This window comes from Candida jiufengensis (genome assembly GCF_024610255.1).
Source record: "Candida jiufengensis strain CBS 10846 chromosome Unknown scaffold10, whole genome shotgun sequence".
In the NCBI taxonomy this organism is placed as follows: Eukaryota; Fungi; Ascomycota; class Pichiomycetes; order Serinales; family Debaryomycetaceae; genus Lodderomyces; species Lodderomyces jiufengensis.
In genome coordinates, this window is record NW_026261570.1 from 223343 (window position 1) to 245830 (window position 22488).

Consider the following 22488-nt stretch of genomic DNA (forward strand, 5'->3'; position numbering starts at 1 on the left):
GTAGTAAAAAACTTTTATTTTATTTTAATTTAAATATTCAGATAATATTTTTCTTTTTTTTTTTGCAACCAAATTTTAATGTTAAATAATATAAACCAAAATCAATCAATATTTTAAATCTTTAATTAATTCATCCATAATTTCATTTGTTGTTTTACCTTGTTTTATTTGGAAATGATTTAATCCACATAAATAAAATCCAATATCTTCTAGAGCTGGATCGATTTGTGTTTTCAATTTCTTATACCCATAATAAGAATATCCATAACCAGGTAAATTCTCTTGTTTTTCATAATAATTATTGGTTAATGTAGTTATAAATTTTGTATTTATACATCTTGCATTTTTACCACTTATTAAATTAGTCATTATTGTATCACTTTCCAATGGATTATAATTATTGAAAAAAGTAGATGTTGTTGATTCTGGAGTTGATAAGAAAATTGTACCTAATTGAACTGCATCAGCTCCTTGATTCAAATACCAATTTATTGTATCCGTATTCATTATCCCACCAGATGGTACTAAATACGGTATTTTTTCTATACTTCTAGTTTTAAAATATTCTTTAGTTTTTAAAAATAGTGCTTTAGTAGTTAAATATTCATCTTGATAATCACTACTCAAAAAATTTCCACGATGACCACCAGCTTCTGAACCTTGTAATATAATTCCATCAATACCATATTCTAGTAGTTTAATTACTTCTGCCAAAGAAGTAGCAGTTATAAATATCATAATTTCATGTTTTTGTAAAAACTCAATTGTTTGTTTTAAAGGTATACCGAAATGGAAACTTATTATTTTTGGATTTATTGAAACAAGGTAGTCAAGTAGTATTTGAAATTGATCTTTATTTTGTTCAAATTCTTTAAATGAGACATTACCATTCTGAAATTCAATATCATTGATCAATTCTTTAACTTCAAAATTATCTTGAGAATTAATAGTAGTATTATATAAATTTTTCCAATTTTCAGTTTGTTTAGTATTTGGTCCACTTACAATATCATGACAAAAAAAATTCAAGTTAACAATATTAACTCTTTGAGTATCATTTAATTGAGATTTATATTTATCAATAATATCATTTAATTTCCTTATTGAATCTTGTCTTATGAAATTTATAGTAGATAAAGGTATTGAACCCAATCCACCTTTATTTGTAATAGAACTTGACATTTCAATAGTAGATACACCAGCCATTGGTGATTGAATTATGGGGTACTTTATACCTAATTTTTTAATTAATGATTGTTTTGACATTATTGAATATTGAGTAGTTGAACACGTTGTTTTGGTTTTTTTGGGGATTTGAGTTGTAGTAATTTTAGAGATTTAATTAGTTGTTAAATTTAAAATCAAAAGCGGTGTTATAAATTTTGATTATGTAATTCTTAATTATGTGGGGAGAATTTCGAATTACTTTACCACATATATTACAAACTATTGTTTGGAATGGACTTAATATTCCGTTTAGAGCATATATAATTTGGACAGTATAATAAGCCAGAGCACATATTCTACTAAAATGGTAAGGAAGGAATTAGATGTTATACCTTAATCTTAATTATGTATTCTTAACTATGCTTGTCTTAAAAGTAAGCGGTATTAAATTCGGTGTCGTGTCTTGGTTTTTTTTCTACGAAATAGTATATTGTTAAATATGTCAATAATATTTCCACTATTTGATTTACTACGAGTTGAGTTAGTGAAACATTGATTGATTTTTCAAATTGGATTTTAGTGTAGTCTGTTTTCATTGATTTGACATGATCGAGAAAAAAACTATGGTTAGTGAAATTTTACTTTATTGATTAAATCAAAGTAGAGACCATTAGCTTTAGTGTATTAATTCAAAGACCTTATTGATGAAATCAAAGAAGATTATTGTATTAAAGTTTATATATTTATTCAAGCATTATTTGATTAGCAAAAAAATATAGCAAAATTTTTAAATTGTAGAATTTTAAGTTTTGATCTTGATTAATTGTGAAATATAATTTTGAATGTGAATTTTGAACTCGTTGATTTTTAACAATTTTTTAGTAGTAGCGGCGATTAAACAGTTGATGTTGATGTTGATGTTGATGTGGATGTTGATGTTGATGTTGATGTTTATGTTGATGTTGATGTTGTTGTTGTTGTAGTTGTTGTTGTTGTTGTAGTAGTAGTAGTAGTAGTAGTAGTAGTTGTTGTTGTTGTTGCTGTTGTTGTTGTTGTTGACTTTGTTGTTGATGTTGATGTTGATGTTGATGTTGATGTTGATGTTGATGTTGATGTTGATGTTGATGATGATGTTGATGTTGATGTTGATGTTGTTGTTGTTGTTGTTGTTGATGTTGATGTTGTTGGCTTTGTTGTTGTTGTTCTTGATTCTTGATCCTTTGTTGTTGTTGGTGTTGATCTTGCTGTTGTTATTTTTGTTCTTTTTGTTGTTGTTGTGCTTGCTTCTGTTCTTACTGCCGCTGAGTCCAGTTTGATGATTTGAAACAGCTGCACTTCGATCTTCTTCTTCCTCATCTTCTTACCCTCTTTTCCCCCTTGATCTCATCCCCAATCACCACAAAAATCTCTCGTATTATCCATTTTATCACTTTTTTCTTTTTATCCCTCTTCTTTTTATCCCTCTTCTTTTTATCCCTCTTCTTTTTATCCCTCTTCTTTTTATCCCTCTTCTTTTTATCCCTCTTTTTTTTGTCCCTCTTTTTCTTATCCTTCTTTTTCTCCTTTGACTCCTTTCTTCTTTCTTTATCCTCTTTAAATCTCTCTCTTACTTCTCTTATTTCATCTGTAAATGTTTTACGAATTATTTTTTTACAATAATGTATTATAGGATCATTTTGAAAAATTCTGAATTGTTTTAAATAACTTCCAAATATATCTGGTTCATCATCCAAATATTTAGTATCAGTTAATATATCATTAGTATCGTTATTGTCAGCTTCAACATTATTTGAAATTGGAGTATTCGTATTGCTGGTTCCACTGAACAACCTTTCTTCTTCATTACTACCTGAAGTTTTTTCAGTACTATTTACAGGTGACTTTTCTTCAGGGCACAATGATCCATTAGTTGAATTATTATCTGCTGCATCAGTATCACTAAAAATTGGATTATCAAATTTAATTACATTTCTCAAATCACTTGAACCTGTACCATTTTTATCGTTATTTCCATTGGATATTACTTCTTCTTCGTTCATGTAATTTGAATATGTTTTAGTACATAAAGCTTCATCACTTGATTTTTTATCTATTGCATAATTATCACTAGTAATTTGATTAGGTCTTGCAGCATCATCATCCTCAGCTACACTTCCAATGTCATTAGATTCTAAACTAATGCTATCGCCGGTATCACTTATACTTGATTCATATTTTCCAATGTACCTTACTTCATTATCAGATATTAGATTCGGTCCTGATTCATTCTCATCTTCACCAAACAGTAACTCAAAAAGGAATTGAAGTAATGATAATCCATAGACATGTCCTGTATAAAAATATATTGATATAATTATCAAACCAATTATCATTGTCAATGATTTACCTATATTTACAAAAGTATCAACTATTCCTCTTACTGCTTCATCAATTGGTTTGAGGACTCTTGTAATTTCATGTCTAGCATTAATTTTAGTTTCAGCATCATGAGAACTCAAATCTTTACTATTGTTATTTTCACTAGATAATCTTTGTAATATTGGAACGGTGATTGGTGAATATATTTTAGTTTGTAATGCTTCATTAATGGATTTATTATCTGTTGCATCGGAATTTCCTATAATTGAATCATCCTTAGCATTATCTGCAATTTCAACATCGTCAGAACTTGATATATGTCCATCGTTGTTTCCAGTAAACAATCTTTTTTCTTCGGTGTTAGCAGCTGGTGAATTTCCTTCGATGACTGCTTCTGCTTCACCATTTTTTCTTATATTAAATGGTCTAGATACTACTTCCTTTTTAACTTTAATAATTTTAGCATTTTGTGCATTGCTAGAAATTGTTTCATATTCATTTTTGTTACCTGAATGATTTTCTTTGATAAATTTTTCTGCTTCTTCGATTCTGTTAATTACTTTTTCCATCTCTCTAATTCTACGTTGTTCAAACTTCTTATCTACTACTTCTCTCTGTTTCAAAACAGCTCCTTTTTTAATAGTTGATTCATCCTCTTCATCTTCTTTTTTAATTAATTTGACAGCTTTTCCATTTTCTAATATATAAAGTGTTTTATCTCCAATTTTAGCAGTTGAATTGTTCTCATTATTAACACCTCTTGTTGAGTCACAATTGGCCAGATTGTAAACTACTCTTTCATTTGTGTTATTAACTGCTCCTTCTGCATCATCATATAGAATAATTTGAATTTTTTTGTTGACACTTTCATCAATATGCTTTTCCAAATTTAAATCAACGACTTCTTCTGAATCTCTATTTGGTTTTTGTTTTGAAAATGGTTTTTGTTTCAGAGTTGATTTAAACTTTCTTGCAAATATACCTTCAAATGCATCTGTAGAATCAATTTTGAACATTTTAACTCTTTGTGGTAAATTGGAGTCTAAAAGTTGATTATTATGTTGAACAATTATTTTGGTGATTTCATTTTGTTGTTTGATTTTGTGGATTTGATTTTGTTTGGTATCATTAGTTTGTTGTTGCTTGGTAATATTAGTTTGTTCTGATTTGGTAACATTATTTTGTTGTTGTTCGGTAATATTAGTTTGTTCTGGTTTGGTAACATTATTTTGTTGCTGTTTGGTAATGTGGTTTTGTTGTTGTTTGCTGTTATTAGTTTGTTGTTGATTGGTATTAACTTCATCAGCTTTTGGGGTTGAACAGTATTTTTGTTTTTTTGAAATGCTTGATTGATCTTTTTTGGTTAAATGATTTTTAAAGACTTTTTTGATTAATTTTTTTAAATTTTTTTTAGTTTTGGTAATTGACATTTTATACTTTGTTTTAATTTGTTGCATGAAATGTGTAATATGTATGAGTAAAATGTGTAATATGTATGAGTAAAATGTGTAATATGTATGAGTTTTGTTTGTTTGAAAGTCAAAAAAAAAAAAAAAACTTTTTGAAGGAAATGAAAGACTTTTTGATAAATTTTTTCGCAAAAGGATAGGTTTTGCCTTGGAATACTAACATTACAGTATTCAGCAGATCAAAATATTATCTTGTATGAGTGATTATAGGTGAAATCTTGAACTGAATGATTCATTAGATCTTGAAATGCTTATTTGAGTTACACAAAATTGATCGATGATAGCTGGTAGCGACTGTGTCACAAAATCATCACTCTTAATAAGTTGTCATGACCAATTTGCATCTAAAGTTTTTCATACAAATTCAGATAAGCTGCCAAAACTCATCAAAGTCTTGCAAATGACTTCCATTAACCACCAATCTAGATTTAAAAGACCAAAATTCAATTGAGCCTTTAAATATGTTGTAGTTAAGAACAAAAAACACACAAGATTTAAAACACCAACAGAACCCTAATGCATCTACCCAACCTTTAAACCGTCCTTTCTGTAGTAACTCAAAAGATGCAATGTATGTTCATACTGGAAGTTGCTGGTATTGTTTTCTTGCTTTAATGATTCAAAACTTTTTCACTAATTAAATTTTAGTATGAAAAAACATTTGTCGATTTAAGTATTATTCTGACATTGAGACTTATCAATCACTCAATTAATGGTAATGGTAATGATATATGATATAGATTGATATATAGTGCAAAAACAGCCTTTCTTTGATGACATCTTATGGAATAGTAGTAGGTTAAATGGATTATCAATGTTATAATTGATTCAGTTATTGTCTCATCCAAATATTGATGTAATAAATTCGATGATCTCATGGAAGAAGTTTGCCAAATGTTTTAAGGAAAATTAATTACCTAAATTTTTGAGTTATCCAATGCTTGTGATAATGTAGTATGTTCTTATAATGCTTCAATCAATGTCAATTGTTAACCTAAACATTTCTCAAAACCAAACAGATGATGCAAAATTTTGCCCTTTTTTCTGAGATCAATCATTTATTGACATTGAAGACCAAAATAATTCCAGCTTTTAATGTTGAAGATCAGAGAAATCTTATTTAAGAACTCGTTTATTAAGTATTGGCAACTGATTGACAGGTCCGTCAACTTATGATAACATAACCATTTTCAAAGCTATAAGTTCATCGGGGTTTATCAACCAAAATCTTGCGGTATGATTGAAACACCTTTTTGATTTATTCATAGGTGTGTGGTTGATAAGTCTATGATTGATACTGTACCTACTTCAACATATTGTAATTCCACTTGCTAACTGAATGTTTGAATGTTTTCTGTCGAAAAGACGGTACTAGGTAAGTATTGACTTAACGCATACAGTAATATGAACCCTCATTTAAATTTCTCATCCATTTCTTCATTTGATATTTTGATCACTTGATAAACATGAGAACCAACACATTCTTTTTGAAGTAGATATATATTTTTTGTTACCAGTAAGCTATACAATGACTTTAAATGACCCATTCATACTTTGAACAATAACACTGAAGTTAAGGTACAAAATTTTCATGTCAATTCTGACCTACTTTCATAATCAATTAATGAATATTCATCGGTGTTCGATATTTCTATGTCTATGATACATATAAGTGGTGATGATCTTCATGAATAAATAATCTTTATATTGGTCGTTTGGCTAGACTTCGAGTATTGGAATCGTTTTGCTGTGACAACTCAACTAATGGTGAAGTTTCATTCATACAATATCATTCAACTAATAACATCTATCTCAAAGCCTTTCAGCGGTCCATCAACTTCAAACAAATCCAACTCATTTTAACAGTTGAACTTAATTTAATATATACAATGAATCTGCACCTGGCACTAAATCTTGATCTCTTGAAATTTATTGTTAGTTTTTAATAATACTTGATTTTTTTGATTATATTATTAAGATTTCACTTTTGATTTTGTGTCACTTATATTCCTAGCATTTTATTTAGGCAAAACTTATCAACTAGAGCTTCTTCCGTATAATCTATACATGTTTATTAAACTTTTTCCTTAAATACTTATTCCCTATATAAAAATCTATAAAATTGACCCACATCAATAACCAACTTCTCCAAAGTTTCAATTCTTTTCCTCCAATCACCTAATTTTAAAAATATTTTTCTTCAAAACTTATAAAGTAAATAACCCAGTTCTTTTCTTACCAAAAGGATAAACAAATAAAGCAGCAGCAAATAATCCAACACTAATTCCTATAGATACTTCAACCATAGTAGCACCAAAACTTAAACTAGATCCTTCAGCTACAGTAGTAGTAGTTTGAGTCCCGTTCTTATTAGTAATTTGATCAGCTTGTTGTAAACCAGATATCAAAGTAGATTTAGAAGCAATACCAGAAGGAACTTGAACAAATATAGCAGGTAACATTGCAGATACAGCCATACCTTTCCATATTCTTGAATATAAATTACCTAAAATCCCAACGATAAAAGCACCAATACATGCAGTAAATTCAGTTACTGAACTGAAATGTTTTCCTGCAAAATAAGTTCCAATATATCCAACACATGCAATAACAGTCATTATAGGTAATTGTTTAAATTTAGCTTGATTGATTAATCCTAAACATATCGCAAATAATGGAACAAATAATATTCTAAATTTATCATTCATTGAATGACCCGCTAAACATGAATTTTGTGATGTTGCATTATGATCAACCCATCCATATAATGCACTACCTAAAGTAATTCCAAAACCTAAAAATAACGAATAAATAATAGCATAAAACATACGAACTGATCCAGCTACTAAGTTTCTAGATTGTAATTCCAAAGACCCACACAAGATAATATACCCAGGAAGAATCAATGCTAAAGAACCTTGAGTAATAGCACTAAAACAAAATAATTTACCACCACGTATAGATCCAATACCTCTAGATATAAAAGCAACAACTATAGCTGCACTAACTTCAAACACAGATGAATACAAATGAGACATTGAACTCAAATAAAATTGTAAATATCCAACACATAACCCAACACCAAAACTAATAGGTAAATCTATCCATCCACCATCAAATGCAAAAGGTGTAACTGCTAATGATCCTAAACCGTAAAAAAATACACATAACCAAGGTGGGAACTTATTTTTTTCCTTTAATAATTCATCTAATTTCTTACTAGCTTCTTCAACCCCAATCAAATCATGTATAACAGCTTTATAAATCTTATGAGTATCAGCTAATTTTCCCAAGTTTAAACCTTGAGCACACCTAACTAAATGAACTTCAGAGGTTCTAGTGGCTGCATCACCAAATGAAGTTAACATACATCCAGGGAAATAAATAAATTGTCCATCAATTTCCAATACTCTTGAAGTCATAATCATATACTCTTCTAATCTATGTGTTGGAGCTCCAAACATCATTAAAGCTTTACACATATTCATTATAAATCTTTGACGTTGTAAAATATCTGCTATATGGACTGTAATTCTTAACCTTTCTGCTTTTCTGTTGTGTTTTAATTTTTTGAGTTTGATGTTACTTGCTTCAGTTTGTCTCTTTTTAGGCATCTTAGGTTTAGCATTATGAAAAGAAGGTAATGCCTCGTTGGTAAATTTTTCCCCACCTCCCAGTTCGTCAAATTCACTATTTGATGCTTCTTCTTGATCTAACTCTTTATCAAATGAATGACTTTTGAGGTTTTTAGCTTTTGAAAACATTTTACCTTTCATAATGTGAGCTTTATTCATTTCACCTTTCATTCCCTTTTGAACACCGGTTTTAACATCGTGCATTCCTGTTTTTATCTTATGGAAATCAAGATGGGATGTAGGTCTTGAATGCATACTATACTCGTCACTTAAATTTGTTGGTGTATGACTTAATGAACTTGCTGATTTTCCTTCATTTGGATTTTGATATAATTTGAGTAGTGAGGATAATACACCAGCTTGAACATGTTTTGGTCGAGCAATATAATCATCTCCAATATCTTGTAAAAATTCATGATTTTCTTCATGTTCTTGTTGATCATCGTCATGACCTCTTATAAATAAATCAGGATTAGGGGTATAAAATGGATTGTCTCTTTTTTCATCATCTGAGGATTTTCTCTTAGTTGAGCCAGAATTATCTGATGATTCATCACCATTATCTTTCTTTTTTTCCTCTTTTTCTAAATTTTCATTACTTACAGTGGGTGTAATATCAGTACTATTAGCAACACTTGAATCTCTTGAATGTAGCATAGCTTCAGGTACATGTTGATGAATTAATTTTTTGGCCTCCTCACTAAGTTCTTCATAGTTAGCAATAGGTCTCATTTCTATAGCTTCATCTCTATCATTTTCATGTTCTGCAAATCCTACTTTTCTTTCTTCATCATCTTCTGGAATATCAGCAGTTCTTCTACTTGCTCCCGGTGCTAATCCCCCACCTGATATTCCAGTATTTCCAGTATTGAATATTCGACCTAAAAATGAATCATTTTGTCCTCCAATATCATGATCACTTGATGGAATATGATCAGCTAATGACATTTTTCGTAATATTCCTTTAATTCCTCCACTTACTCCTGATGATTTTTTACTTTCATTTGATCTTACAGAATGCATTGATGATTTTCTTCTTGGATCTGAAGTTATAGATTTTCTTGATGATGTTGATTTTGTTTTATGGAGTGGATTATCATGTGGTTGTTGTTGTTGTTGATGTTGTGGAGAGACTTCAGGTTGTATAGAACTAGGTAATGGTCTTTCAGTTGGTGGTTGATGTTCATCTTCAGAAGAATCAGTATGATAAAAATGTTGTGGTGGATTCATTTTTGTAAAATCAGTATGAGTTTCATCATTATAATCATAATCTTCATCATCTTCTGAACTATCCAACATAGGTTGTTGATTTTTTCTAATTTCATCAGCGTTGAATTGGAATTGTGGTAAATTCTGTTGAAATTGTTGTTGTTGTTGTTGAGTAAATCTTGGAGTATTCATACCTGAATTACCTTCTAAATCTGAATAACTCATTCCACCTTCATCATAATCTTCATCATCTGATGATATTTGTGAAGATTTTGACATATTTAATGATGATCTTGGATCTTTTGGAGTATACGAGTCTGGAAACTTTACATTCTTCTTATTGTTTAATTTATTTGAAACTTTTATAAAATTTGAACTTGTTTGCTTTGTAAATTTTGAATTATCTTTTCTTTGATTTTGTTTCCTTACTTCATTAAGATTTAATTGTTGTTGAGGTAGTTGAACTCTGAATCTATTTTGAGAATTTGGACTAAAACCTTCATCTTCACTTGATGATGAATAATTGGTTGACATAATTTGCCTTTGAATTTAGCAAGTATTTATGATTAGTTCTGGTGGTATTAAAGTGAATGAATTAATTAATGTTAATTTGATAGTGAATGAAATATTAAATAGTTTATATATGAATGTAAGATAATGCAGAATTTAAAGATTTTGATTATTTGGTAAAACTAAACTTTATAGATTGAGAAGGGTTGAATTAATAATTTGAATCTGAGATGAAAGAAAAAAAATGATTTATAAGAAGCTAATGAAAGTGTGTATAAATATAATGAAATAATTGAATTCGATTTGAAAGGAGTTGTATGAATTAATTAATTGTATAATTATTCTTGTGTTTCTATTGAAAATGTTTTATTTGTGTTACAGATAATCAATACAAATATTATTACAAGAGAGAGAGATAGATAGAGATAGCTTTTATGTATAATAATATGTCGAATTTAAAATAATTTTTAGTTTTGTTTTAGTTGAGAGAACTACTACTACTACTAAAATGATGTCATTAATCAAAATAATAATATTTCTTATACAAATTTTAAAGGGTAAGTTTCTCCAATTATTTTTATTTTAAAATTTGAACCTTCTCAATAATATTATTATTTAGTATGAATTAAAATTCAAACTTGGTTCTCGAGTTAGGCAGTTTTAGTTATTTATTCATATAATATAAGATGATTATAAAAGACCAAATTATATAAGTACTAAAAATCAATGACATAACTCTCGTATTAAAAAAAAAAGTTTAATTTATTATTATTATTATAAAGCTTGCGCGCAATTAAGAACAATCCAACTTTGTGTAACATAATTTAGTTAAGGTACGCTTAAAATTAATTATTTTTAGTATATTAATTTCATATAAAATAGAATGTTTGATGCATTCAATTAAATCTTGAGTCAAGATAGTCCAATATGGTGAAGTCTGAACTATAGTATTAACTTTGTATTTTGAATTTATAGAAACTCTTGACTAAATTCCAATTTATTTTTTCAGAAGTACAAAATACTCGATCAAAAACACAAAATCAAGAATATATTAATTGCTATTTAAAATTTTATACACTCAAAAATGATCCTCCAAATCAAATTTATATCATTAGTATTGATCGGTCAAGTGTTGTTCCATTTGTTTGGGGTGTAATCAATAAATTTACCTTGATTTGACCTGAATTGAAAATCAACGGGAAAAATATATATAAAAATAGAAACGTAAGAAAGAACGAATAAAAGAAGAATTTAAACAACTAGAAGAAGAAGAAGAAGAAAAAGGTTGTTTTAAAGAATTATATTTATATTTTGCCAGTCTTACTAATCTGATAATACATCTTATCGATTCGTTAATGGCAGCGAGTAATTAACCACTAATTTTAGATAGTTCTGGTTATTATTGATTTTAACTTTTAGTAAATGTAAAACTACATAAAATTTTAGGAGGTATTAGCTTAAATTCTAAAAACTTATTCATCTAATTATGTATATTGAAATAATAAAATCATCTTCATCTATTGTTCTTCCTTTCGACGTTTTGGATATACACCAGTCGCCAAAGTATCAATGACAATTCCACCATTTCATGAACCAACAACACTAGAGCAACAGAAAGAAGCTCAATCCATTTATAAGGGTATGAAAGAATTACAACATTTTTGTATACTTATAATAATTTTTAGCGTTTGTTCAATTATTTTTGTTTGGAATAAAACTGATTGGAAATGTCAATTTAATTGAATAAAATGATAATCTTGATACAAACAGTTCTCAATTGAATGAACTTTTAAACCATCTTGGCTCAATAATGCATGGACTTTTATCAAACATAAAACTCATTGCTCAAAATCGAGGTTTTCACTTTATGATGAACTTATCAAAATGGTCGTAAAGGTCCCTATATCATTCGATCAGATTTAAGATTAGCTGCTATTTTTGATTAAGCAATGGGGAAATTGTATTGGAAACGAAAACGTCTCAAACATAAATTTAGTTAAGTGTCAAGTAGATAGAATCTAGAGCTTCAAGTCTTATTGTATATATTATATCTTTATGAAACTTTTATACACTTTCTTCCCATTGTACACCACACCATTCTTCAACATAACCAACCTTATTTTCATCTAATAAATGATCAGGTATATAATCCTCAAAATCAGTACATACTATAATGGTACCCCAACTCATTCCATTTAAAATATCAGCTACGGACTTGTTAGTATTATTTAAATCTTCTAATTGCATTATTGCATTAGGCATTAATTGTAATTCAAATCTACGTTCACTTGATGGATTATATGCTGGTCTTGGAATATTGAAAGGGTCAGATAAAAATCTTTTTGCAACTTCGTCTTTACCGTTGTATAATAATGGTTTACCATTGAGGTCGTACCTTAATACTTGTCCTGGGTTTGACTTGGTGATTGTTGAAAAATTTTCAAAATATTTATCATCTAACATATTTGATATTTTAGTAGTTTGTGGATCTAATACTGCTGAAGATGAAGATTCTCTTCTTTTTTGTGAAGTTTGAGATTCATTTATGCTTTCATCATCATCTTGTGATTGTTCTATTAAATGCTTGTATTTTGCTAATTCTTCATCTGTTGTTTTATCCTTTTTGAATTTTTCAGATTCTATATAGACAAAATTTCCTGGATATTGTGGTAATTCTCCTTCTACTTGTGTTGGTTTTGGTGGTGGTGGTGGTGCATTATTTGAAGCTATTTCTGCATATGATGATTTTTGCTGTGGCTGTTTCTTTGATGGTTCTTTTTTTGGTTCTGGTTTTGGTTCTGGTTGTTTATCAAATGGGTTTAAATTCAGATTGAATGGATTAGATGAATTTCCAAATGGATTTGACCCGCCAAAAGGATTTAAATTTGCTTCTTTGTCTGTTGAATCATCTTTTTTAAATAAATTTTTAGTAATTTCATCACTTAATTTTTTCTTCCTCAATTCTTCATTATTGCTATTCAATTTGTCTTCCATTTTATCAACATCACTCTTATTCTTATTGATAACTTCTTCATTTTTGTTTATACCTCTAATTGCTTTTATACTACCTTTCTTTTTAGAACAACTTGGATCTTGACATCCAAAAATATATATTACTCTATCATAAAAAGTATTATCAAGTGGTGAATAAGCTTGTAAATATAATGATAGCTTCTTGCCACAATTGTCACATAGCAACAAAGATTCTGCAGGTTTTGAATCTGGGTAAAACCAAATTGGTTGTCCTCCTAAAAATGAATCTTCTATTGTTGGTTGATCTTCTTTTGTAATTGGTCCATCTGTGAAACCCAATAGTACTTTTGATTTTGGTGATTTTGAGTCGTAGATGCTTTCTTCATCCGATGAGTATTCTTCTTGCGATGACATCTTATTATTCTTGCGTTTATATGAATTGGTTGTAAGTTAAATTATATGGAGATGTGAAATAAGATGCGTTTTAAAATGAGTTGGGTTTGGTAGCTCAAAATTTTGCAGCTTAATAATGATTTATCAACTATTATATACAATTTATTAGTCTATAAAATATCCCATATGTACAATTAAACTATTTACAAGTACCTTTTATGCTCGATCTCTTCATAAACTTGGATCAAATCGTCAGCTTCAAATCCGTTCCAGTTGGCAAATCCTAATCCACATTCATTACCTTTTCTTGCTTCAGAAATATCATCTTTTATATGTTTTAATGAAGATAGTGTTCCCTTATAAACTTCTTTACCCTTACGTAAAACTTTAACATCTGAAGATCTTTTGATTGTTCCTGTTGACACTTTACATCCAGCAATTTTTATCTTGGATTTTCCTTGACTTATTGTGAAAATATCTTTTATTTCAACTTCACCTAGTATTTTAGTCTCGATTCTTGGCTTGAGGTGTGATTCTAATTCTTCGTTAACTTGTTCAATCAATCTATAGATAATGTTATGTTCCACGATTTTAATTTTTTCCTTTTCTGCTCTTTGTAGAATTTGTTTAGGGATTTTGGTGTTGAAACAGAAAATTGTAGCGTCGAATGTCTTTGCCATATCTAGGTCGCTTTCAGTTGGTGAGCCAGCTGAATTTGATATGACAACTGATGCAACTTCTTCATTACCCAAACCGTCAATACTTTCTTTTATCGCTTCTGATGATCCAAATACGTCTGATTTTATAATATAATTACATTTGATTTTTTGATCTTTTTGTTTTAATTCAACTTCACTTGAATCTAACCCAGCTTTTTTCAATTCAGATAATTTTTCTAACCTTTCTGCTTCTTTAATCTCTTCTGCTCTTTTAATGTTTATATCTTCAATATCTCTAGATGCTTGAATCTCTTGTGATCTTGCAATTCGGTAGTCTATAACTTTTTTAGCAATCTGTTCCGACTTTGCTTGAATTATATGATCTCCACTATCTGGTAATTCTTTCCATCCCCAAATTTGTACTGGAGTTGAAGGTCCTGCTATTTTGACAGTTTTTCCATTTTCATCCCTCATTCCTCTAATTTTACAAAAAGTTTTTCCAGCAACAATAACATCACCATTTTTAAGTGATCCACGACGTACTAAAACAGTAGCAACATTACCCATACCTTTTAAAACTTGAGATTCTATAATCCAACCTTCCGATGCCACTCCTGAAATTTCAGATTTAAATTCTTGTAATTCACTCAAAGTTATAATAGCTTCCTCTAATTTATCCATGTTTAATCCTGTCTTACCTGAGACTTTAACTGTTTGAGTATCACCACCATAATCTTCAATATCAATATCATGAGATGATAAATCACTTAATACTTTATCCACATTCACACCTGGTTTATCACATTTATTTATTGCTATTATTATTGGTGCTCCTGATTTTTTAGCATGTTTAATAGCTTCTATGGTTTGTGGCATTACTGAATCATCCGCTGCTACAACCAAAATAATTATATCAGTAATTATTGCACCTCTTTCTCTCATCTTTAAAAAAGCTGCATGTCCAGGTGTATCTAAAAATGTAATTTTCTTCTTTGAGATTGGGGTAATGACTGAAAAAGCACCAATGTGTTGAGTAATCCCACCAAATTCACCAGTTACGATTGAAGATTTTCTCAAATAATCTAATATTGTAGTTTTACCATGATCAACATGGCCCATAATTGTTACAACTGGTGGTCTTTCTTTTAGTTGCTCTTCCTTTATTGGGTCGGGAAATAAATCATTTTCATTTGTCTTGGTGGTTATTTCAACTTCTATATCATATTCATCAGCAACCATTGTTGCATTTTCTTTATCCAAAATATAAGAATGTCTTATATCTTCAAATCCTAAATCATTTAATTTCTTAAGAACGTCGTTTATGGGGACTTGCATTATTGTAGCTAGATTCGCTATTGATATGAATGGTGGTAATTGGATTTTGACTACTGGTTTTTTACGATGTTTTAATTTATGAATTTTTCTTTTATTTGATTTGATATGATGTGGTAGTATTGTTTGCTGTTGATTTCGCTGAGTATCTTTGGATTCTGTCTTATTGATTTCTTTCCTCAATTCTTGGTACTTCAATAATTTCTGTCTCTCTATTTCTTCTTTAGTTAATTGAGGTCCTTCACTAGATGGTGTAAAGTGTTTGTTAAATGAATTATTTTGTGATGACTGAGGGCGTCTGTTTTGATTTTGTGGAGCTCCATTCCGGTTGCCATGAGCATGCCTTGGTGCTCTATTTGAAGGTCTATTACTTGTCAGTTTTTGAATATTTGGTTTTGAATATTGTTGTGCAAATCTATTAACTTTTGGTTTATCTGATGCTGTAGTAGAAGGTTTTGTAGTGGTATTTGATTGTGTGACTTTCCGTATTTCGTTCATTATATCAACATAAGATCGCGTTAGTAGTAGCCTACTTGAACATGACTTTTTCGATATTGTATTGAACATTGATCTGTGATTTTGGTTGTAAGAGTTGTTGCAAAGTTTAAAATTTTTCAAAACATGCATATATTTTGCATTGATGCGGCTTTGATAATTGTTTTGAAATATTCTTTATACTAAAAAAAAAGATCAATTTAAAACAAGTTTAGCGAATAATTTTCTTATATATTTAATGTTAGATATTACAATAAATTATATACGTTAATGCAAATTATTATCTTTATGCAAAATTGAAATTAATTCATCAATTTCTTGAAACTGGTTATCGTCACAAGCAAAATTTCTATGTCTATTACTATTAATATGATCATCAAAACAATCATATTTGCAACGGCAATTTTCACAATAACCTGGAGTTGATTCTTTTTCCCTTTTAGCATTTTCCGTGGTTGATTTTCTTTTCATAAATATTCTTCTTTTTAAGTTATTTAAATTTTTTGATGTAACTAATGAAATAGATGGACCTAAACCATTACCTGCTGCTATTGCTGTACTATTTAAACTTGAATCCATTGAAAATTGCATAGCATTTGAAGCTCCATTAAACCCAGAAGCCATTGTATCAATTGGTTTAGATTGAATATTTGATGAGTTCCTAGCTAATGGTTGTCTAAACTCAAATTCTGCATGTTCATTACTTGAGGTTTCATCAATTTTATCAGTACTAGTACTTGTTTCAGCAAATTCATCAGGTGATAATGAAACACCGTGTATAACTTTTTCAGTAGCTATTTTTAAAGCTTGACGATGAGATTTAGATGCTTCAAATTTTCTCAATCTTTTTAATTTTTTCCTATCCAGATTCTGATCAGATGGATCATTTATAAAAGGACATTTACCATCTAATGAAAGATTTAAAATCGGATAATTATCACCCCATTCTCTTATAGCTATTGGTCTTACGGTCTGAGTTAAATCATAAACATATAAATAATTTTTACCAAAATAATGAAAATCATCTCTTTTAGCAGTTGGATCTCTATCAGTTGATCCATAAATCTTCTCTTCTTTTAATAAATCATATAAACGTGAATTTGTATCTCTTGATTGAAGAACTTTTTTGTTAATTCTATTATTGGAATCATCAACAGAACCGGTTAATCCAAGATTTGCCATAAATCTGAATAATTTTTCATAACTCCATACTTTTGTTTTAAATTTGGGAACATTTGAAAAAATATCGTTACTTGGATAGTTGATTTTATCATCATATATTCTTTTTGATAAAAGTATAGTAACATCAGTTTTATAGAATGGAGCTATCTCGCAACCAACATATTTTAAATACTTTATTGCTTTTTTGTATTCCATCAGTTGGGTATCATGTGAACCTTCAAAAAAGACAATTGATTCTGTCATTATTTTTCTCCATGACTGCTGCCATTGTAGTAATTCTTCTCCTTGCAATCTGGTACTAGCTCTTTGTTGTTGATGTTGATGTTGATGTTGTTGAGCTAATTGATATCTTCTCAATTTTTCTTCCTCTTGTTTTTGTAATTGTTGATGATCTTGAGTTTGATTTAATTTTGCTCTTTTAAAATTTTCATTTTGTGGTTGTCGTCTATTATGTAAAGAGTTGAAGTCTATAGGTTGTAATAGTCTAGGCTGTGACTTGGTGGATATTGTAGGTTCGGTCTTGGATTTTATAGGTTGGTGTTGTTTTTCAAGGTGATTGATTGTTTTTTGAGGTAACATTGAAGTAGGTGTGTGGGCAGAAGTTTCACCTAAGTTGATTTTATTTTGTAAAGTTGAATCATTAGCTGTTGAGATTTGTGTTGGTTGAGTTACTCTTGCTTTTAAAGGATCCACTTTAGATTCCACTTTTATAAGTGAGTTGGTGAAGTACTTTGGTTTATCAAGATCATTGGTTGAATTTTTACGTTTAGTGATAGTTTCTCCACTTTTCTCTTTTTGCAATACTTTGCTTTCATTTCTTTCTACTTTTGAAGTGTTCAATGTGCTTTCATAAAATGGATTTGATATAAAAGGTGATTTTGCTTCTTTAGCATTTGAATCTTGAATTTTATCATCATTAGAGTTTGCAACTTGTACCACATTAGCATTTGGTGAGTTAGGTTTTGATTTAGGTGAATTAGTTCTTGATGATCTTTCTCTTTCCTCAATTGCTTTTTCTATACTTTTTGAGAAAGAATTTTTCAAATTTGCAAAATCTTGTTTGGTCATAACATCATGAAGTTTTCTTTTCTTTAGACTTTCCGTGAAATCTTCCCGTAGGTTACCAGTAATTGATTCAATATCTCTTTCTCTTTTCTTAGATCCTTCTATGGATCCTACATCCTTGGTCGGAGTTTTGATCTCAAGTTTCTTCAAGTTTTGATCATCAGATGCAGAATAAACTAAATTTTTTAATGGACTAGTCGTAGAATTTTTTCTTTGAGGTATTGAATCTTCCGTTTTAGATTTATTATTTCCATCAATTTTATCTAGAATTGAATTATTTAATTTATTATCTGAAGAGTGTAATGAAATATTAGATGATGACTTTTTATAAATTTTAAAATTTGTAGGTGAAGCGATTGATGATTTTTTGTTATTCTTTTTACTAGGTAATGTTGGTAGATTAGAATTTGTCTCCTTCAAAGGTTGTCTTGGTCTTAATAATGATGTAAACTTCTTTTTAAATACAACTTGATGATCAGATCCAATTGATTTGTTTTTATTTTCACCGATCCCATCCATTTTTTCTTTAACTAATTTTCAAAGTTCAATTGTATAACTTTATTTCTATAATGATGACATATGATGCTGTAATGTGTATATGCAAATAATTGATTGTTGATATATGAATATTGAGTTAAATAACGTATTAAATTGGTTGCTTTTAATTATAAATCTATAATATTATAAATATTTGGTTGTAAAAAAAAATAATCATTTACTTACTATCATACGCGAAAAATTGTTAGTAAAAATTATTACACTAAATTATACGTAAATAATTTAAATGGTCTATATTTTGTTTTGTTTTATTTATATAGTACTTACTTACTTACTTTTAAAATTACACTGAGAATTAAAATTAATTTTTCTCGCTTGAGATTTAAGTTCAATTCTCATAAATTTTGGGTCGAAAATAATGCGACCGCAGAGGAAAAGCGTATATTTTGCGAGAACTACATTTATACTGCTTACGACCGAATATCTCGCAATCTTTGGCACAGTGAGATAAATATCACTTTTTAATTTTGATTATTCTTCAAGAATTGCAGAATTACTCTACCATTCTGCACCTTTCAACTTTCTCTAGACTTATTTATCTTCCAAAGGCGTGACGTAACTTCTGAATACCCGTCTTAATTTACCAAATCACCTATACTAAACATAATTAACTTTAACTGACTAATTTTGAATTGTTACTCTTCACTATATCAAGTACTGAATAACTAAAATCAATTGACTTTTAAGATATTAAAAAAAAATGGCAATAACTTGAAAATCAATAACTAACTCCGTAATACGTTTATTGAAGCATTCGTGCTCTTGAAAGCTATCGTTTTGATGTCAATAGATTGAATTGTTTGTAGAATTTAAAGACTTTTCAAGTTGGAAATTGTATTTACATATTTTATCAATGTAGGATCTCTTGTAGTCGTGACGTGAAGTAAAAGTTTTCGACATACTTTAGTAAGATTAAACTTTGTAATCAGATTCTTCCTTAATTTAAATGAAAGACCAAAAAAAAAGACGGTTTAATAAACAAGCAAAGAACCAGTTTCCAAAACATGACCTGGTCCACAAGTAATTTGTTTTAGTCTTGCCTGCCAACTCTCTCTATTGAATTTATAAATTCATCTGTTGGTACTGTTTACACTACAAATTAATTCGAGCTACGATAGATACAGGGCTGAATGTGTCACAAAACCATGAGCAAGTAGTTACTTTGGGCAAAGTCTTTGAGACCACCAAGGTAATTGACAAAAAAAGATCCAAATAGTTGGCCCATTTCGGTTTGTCAAATGAATCAAAACAATGTTATCAGCTAAATTTGCAATCTCTTCACCCTCGTGCTAGTTCAAAATTATCTGTTAGGTTTGAAATTGTCAATTTCAATGGGCTAAAAAATAAGTGACAGTTTAAAAATAGATTAAGCCTTCTTTTTAAATAAAAATGTGAAGTGAACGGTTTTACTTTTTTCTCCAATCATGATAATTGAATGCTCCGTTCGTACAGTCTTTTTTTTTAACGAATAATCAAATACTAAAAAATGTCCATCAATTTTTATGGGATATGAAGTTTTGAAAAACACATAAACAAAAATGACAGATTCAACGGTCCATGTTGCGAATTCTGAAACAAATAAAACTTGTGAGGAGCTTGACATTTGGGAAAAAAATCAACCAGAAGATACGTATAGCTTTGTATACGCAACTGTATCCTCAAATGGAGATTTAATTTTGGAAGCTGATTCATTGTATCCCGACAACTCCATAGTTGATCACTTTGAAAAAAATCATTTAGGCAAAGAGGTGGTCATGTATTATCATCAAGAAGTAAGTCAATTGAATGTACCACCTTTCAAATCGACAGAAGAGGCAAGAAAATATTTGATAGATCGGTACAAGAAGTATAGCGACAAGGACTTTGAAGCAAAAAATATTGACATATGGAAGGCTTATAAAGATAATTTGCAAAATTCAAAATCAAAAGATGAAATGAATAACGCTAAAAAAGAGTATCATTTGAAAATAAATGAACTTATGACCTCTTATCAATCCAAATTAGAAATGGAAGGAAAAAATGCCTGATATTAGATGTTTATATTATATTTCAATTAAACCTCATCACCTTCTACATTAAGCGATTTCTATAGCTTTAATAAACTGAACAACTAACAATGAAATAATTGAAGGATTCATCTTGTGATTATTGTAGTACAATTTGAATAGTCAAAAATGGCTCACAACTTGAACAACTCGATTTTTTTTTGGTCTCTATATGATTCATCGTCTAAACCAAACATATGAAGGCTATCTACAAGACATTGCCTTTTGCATTTCTGTATCAACTTTAAAATATTTTTGAATGCAGATGTAAAAAAGTTAAACCATTTATTATTTCTTACTACCACACTTGAGTGACAGACTAAGATAAATTGAAATACCAAAATTTAACTCAATTCTGTTGTTGAAAAACTATAATATCCTCGGAGTTTTCTTGTAACCTTGACTAAAAGATTATTTACACATTTTTATTTTGATGCATCAGATAAAAAATTGCTATTTTTTTGCACCCAAATTTAGCTCAATTTTGTTTTTTTTCTTGCACTAAAACTTTATTTTGCAGCCATATATTAAACACGTACAAAAATTAATTAGACAACAAAACTAAAAAATGTAACAAAATTTAAATTAATTATAGCATCATCATAATAAGTAAGATGAAACCAAGTACAGACGAAGGTAATGTAACCGAAATACCAGAATTTCTAGTCTGAGTTGTAGCTGCACCTTCAGTGGCTGCTCCTTGAGTTCTTCCAGTAGTTGTTTCAGCAGCTTGATCAGTCATTAATGAAGTATTAATTCTTCCTATTTCAGAAGTAAATAGTTGAAATTGTAATTCACTTATTATTGATGAAATTCGATCAGCTAATCGACAATATTCATTTCTCAAATACTTTTCATCATAATTTAAATTTACCTTCTCAAATTCATCACAATTTTCAGCACAATGACTGAGATGTCTAAAGAATTCATTTGGTAATCTACAAACACATGAATAAAATTCATGAACTTCACTTTCTTGCTGTGGTGTAGCAGAACTTCCACATCTTTCCAGTAAAATCTGTTCAGCTGATACGCATCCTTTGCAATCTTCATCCATTAAGTCATCATCTCTTCTATCTAAATTTGGGAATTGAATAAAAGCTAAACTGATTTGACACAATGATAATAGTAAAACAATTAATCTCATTTCTTTTGTAATGAATGAATTTTAAAATGACATGGTGAAAATTTCACAAAGTTTTTAAGGCTTAAATATACTGATATTTATAGTCATATTAATGAATTATGGACCAATTAGTGAGGCTACAGTGAAAAAGTAGAATGTTAATTACTGCAAAATTATTTTATTTCATGCAAATGAAGGTAGAAAATTCCTGCATTCAATTTAAAATTGTTCTAATATCATTTCGTAAATTTTTACCAATTAAGTTAAACTTTATTGGGTTTGTTTATGATGTCAATTATACAGAAATTGTTT

General features: G+C 29.1%; 8 protein-coding genes across 8 annotated transcripts; 1 reads left to right on the forward strand and 7 right to left on the reverse strand. All coding sequences in view use genetic code 12, as the record gives it.

Annotated features, from left to right (window-relative positions):
* Positions 1 to 105: 105 nt before the first annotated feature.
* On the reverse strand, positions 106 to 1266 carry KGF54_005596 (putative nitronate monooxygenase; the record flags this gene model as incomplete). The annotated part of the gene is made up of 1 exon (XM_051766409.1): positions 106 to 1266. One exon carries the CDS (start codon positions 1264 to 1266, stop codon positions 106 to 108), a length of 1161 nt encoding a protein of 386 aa, XP_051617369.1.
* Positions 1267 to 2045: 779 nt separating this feature from the next.
* Positions 2046 to 4982, reverse strand: KGF54_005597 (uncharacterized protein; the record flags this gene model as incomplete). The annotated part of the gene is made up of 2 exons (XM_051766410.1): positions 2046 to 2378; positions 2778 to 4982. The coding sequence occupies 2 exons, from the start codon at positions 4980 to 4982 to the stop codon at positions 2046 to 2048; spliced, it is 2538 nt and encodes an 845-aa protein (XP_051617370.1).
* A 2219-nt stretch (positions 4983 to 7201) lies between these two features.
* On the reverse strand, positions 7202 to 10372 carry KGF54_005598 (pheromone-regulated protein; the record flags this gene model as incomplete). The annotated part of the gene is made up of 1 exon (XM_051766413.1): positions 7202 to 10372. One exon carries the CDS (start codon positions 10370 to 10372, stop codon positions 7202 to 7204), a length of 3171 nt encoding a protein of 1056 aa, XP_051617371.1.
* A 2040-nt stretch (positions 10373 to 12412) lies between these two features.
* KGF54_005599 (uncharacterized protein) lies at positions 12413 to 13735 on the reverse strand (the record flags this gene model as incomplete). Its single annotated transcript, XM_051766414.1, has 1 exon — positions 12413 to 13735. One exon carries the CDS (start codon positions 13733 to 13735, stop codon positions 12413 to 12415), a length of 1323 nt encoding a protein of 440 aa, XP_051617372.1.
* Positions 13736 to 13917: 182 nt separating this feature from the next.
* On the reverse strand, positions 13918 to 16272 carry IFM1 (translation initiation factor 2; the record flags this gene model as incomplete). Its single annotated transcript, XM_051766415.1, has 1 exon — positions 13918 to 16272. The coding sequence occupies one exon, from the start codon at positions 16270 to 16272 to the stop codon at positions 13918 to 13920; it is 2355 nt and encodes a 784-aa protein (XP_051617373.1).
* Positions 16273 to 16467: 195 nt separating this feature from the next.
* DBF4 (protein serine/threonine kinase activating protein) lies at positions 16468 to 18966 on the reverse strand (the record flags this gene model as incomplete). The annotated part of the gene is made up of 1 exon (XM_051766416.1): positions 16468 to 18966. The coding sequence occupies one exon, from the start codon at positions 18964 to 18966 to the stop codon at positions 16468 to 16470; it is 2499 nt and encodes an 832-aa protein (XP_051617374.1).
* Positions 18967 to 20543: 1577 nt separating this feature from the next.
* Positions 20544 to 21032, forward strand: KGF54_005602 (uncharacterized protein; the record flags this gene model as incomplete). The annotated part of the gene is made up of 1 exon (XM_051766417.1): positions 20544 to 21032. The coding sequence occupies one exon, from the start codon at positions 20544 to 20546 to the stop codon at positions 21030 to 21032; it is 489 nt and encodes a 162-aa protein (XP_051617375.1).
* Positions 21033 to 21639: 607 nt separating this feature from the next.
* On the reverse strand, positions 21640 to 22197 carry KGF54_005603 (uncharacterized protein; the record flags this gene model as incomplete). The annotated part of the gene is made up of 1 exon (XM_051766418.1): positions 21640 to 22197. One exon carries the CDS (start codon positions 22195 to 22197, stop codon positions 21640 to 21642), a length of 558 nt encoding a protein of 185 aa, XP_051617376.1.
* Between the last annotated feature and the right edge of the window lie 291 nt (positions 22198 to 22488).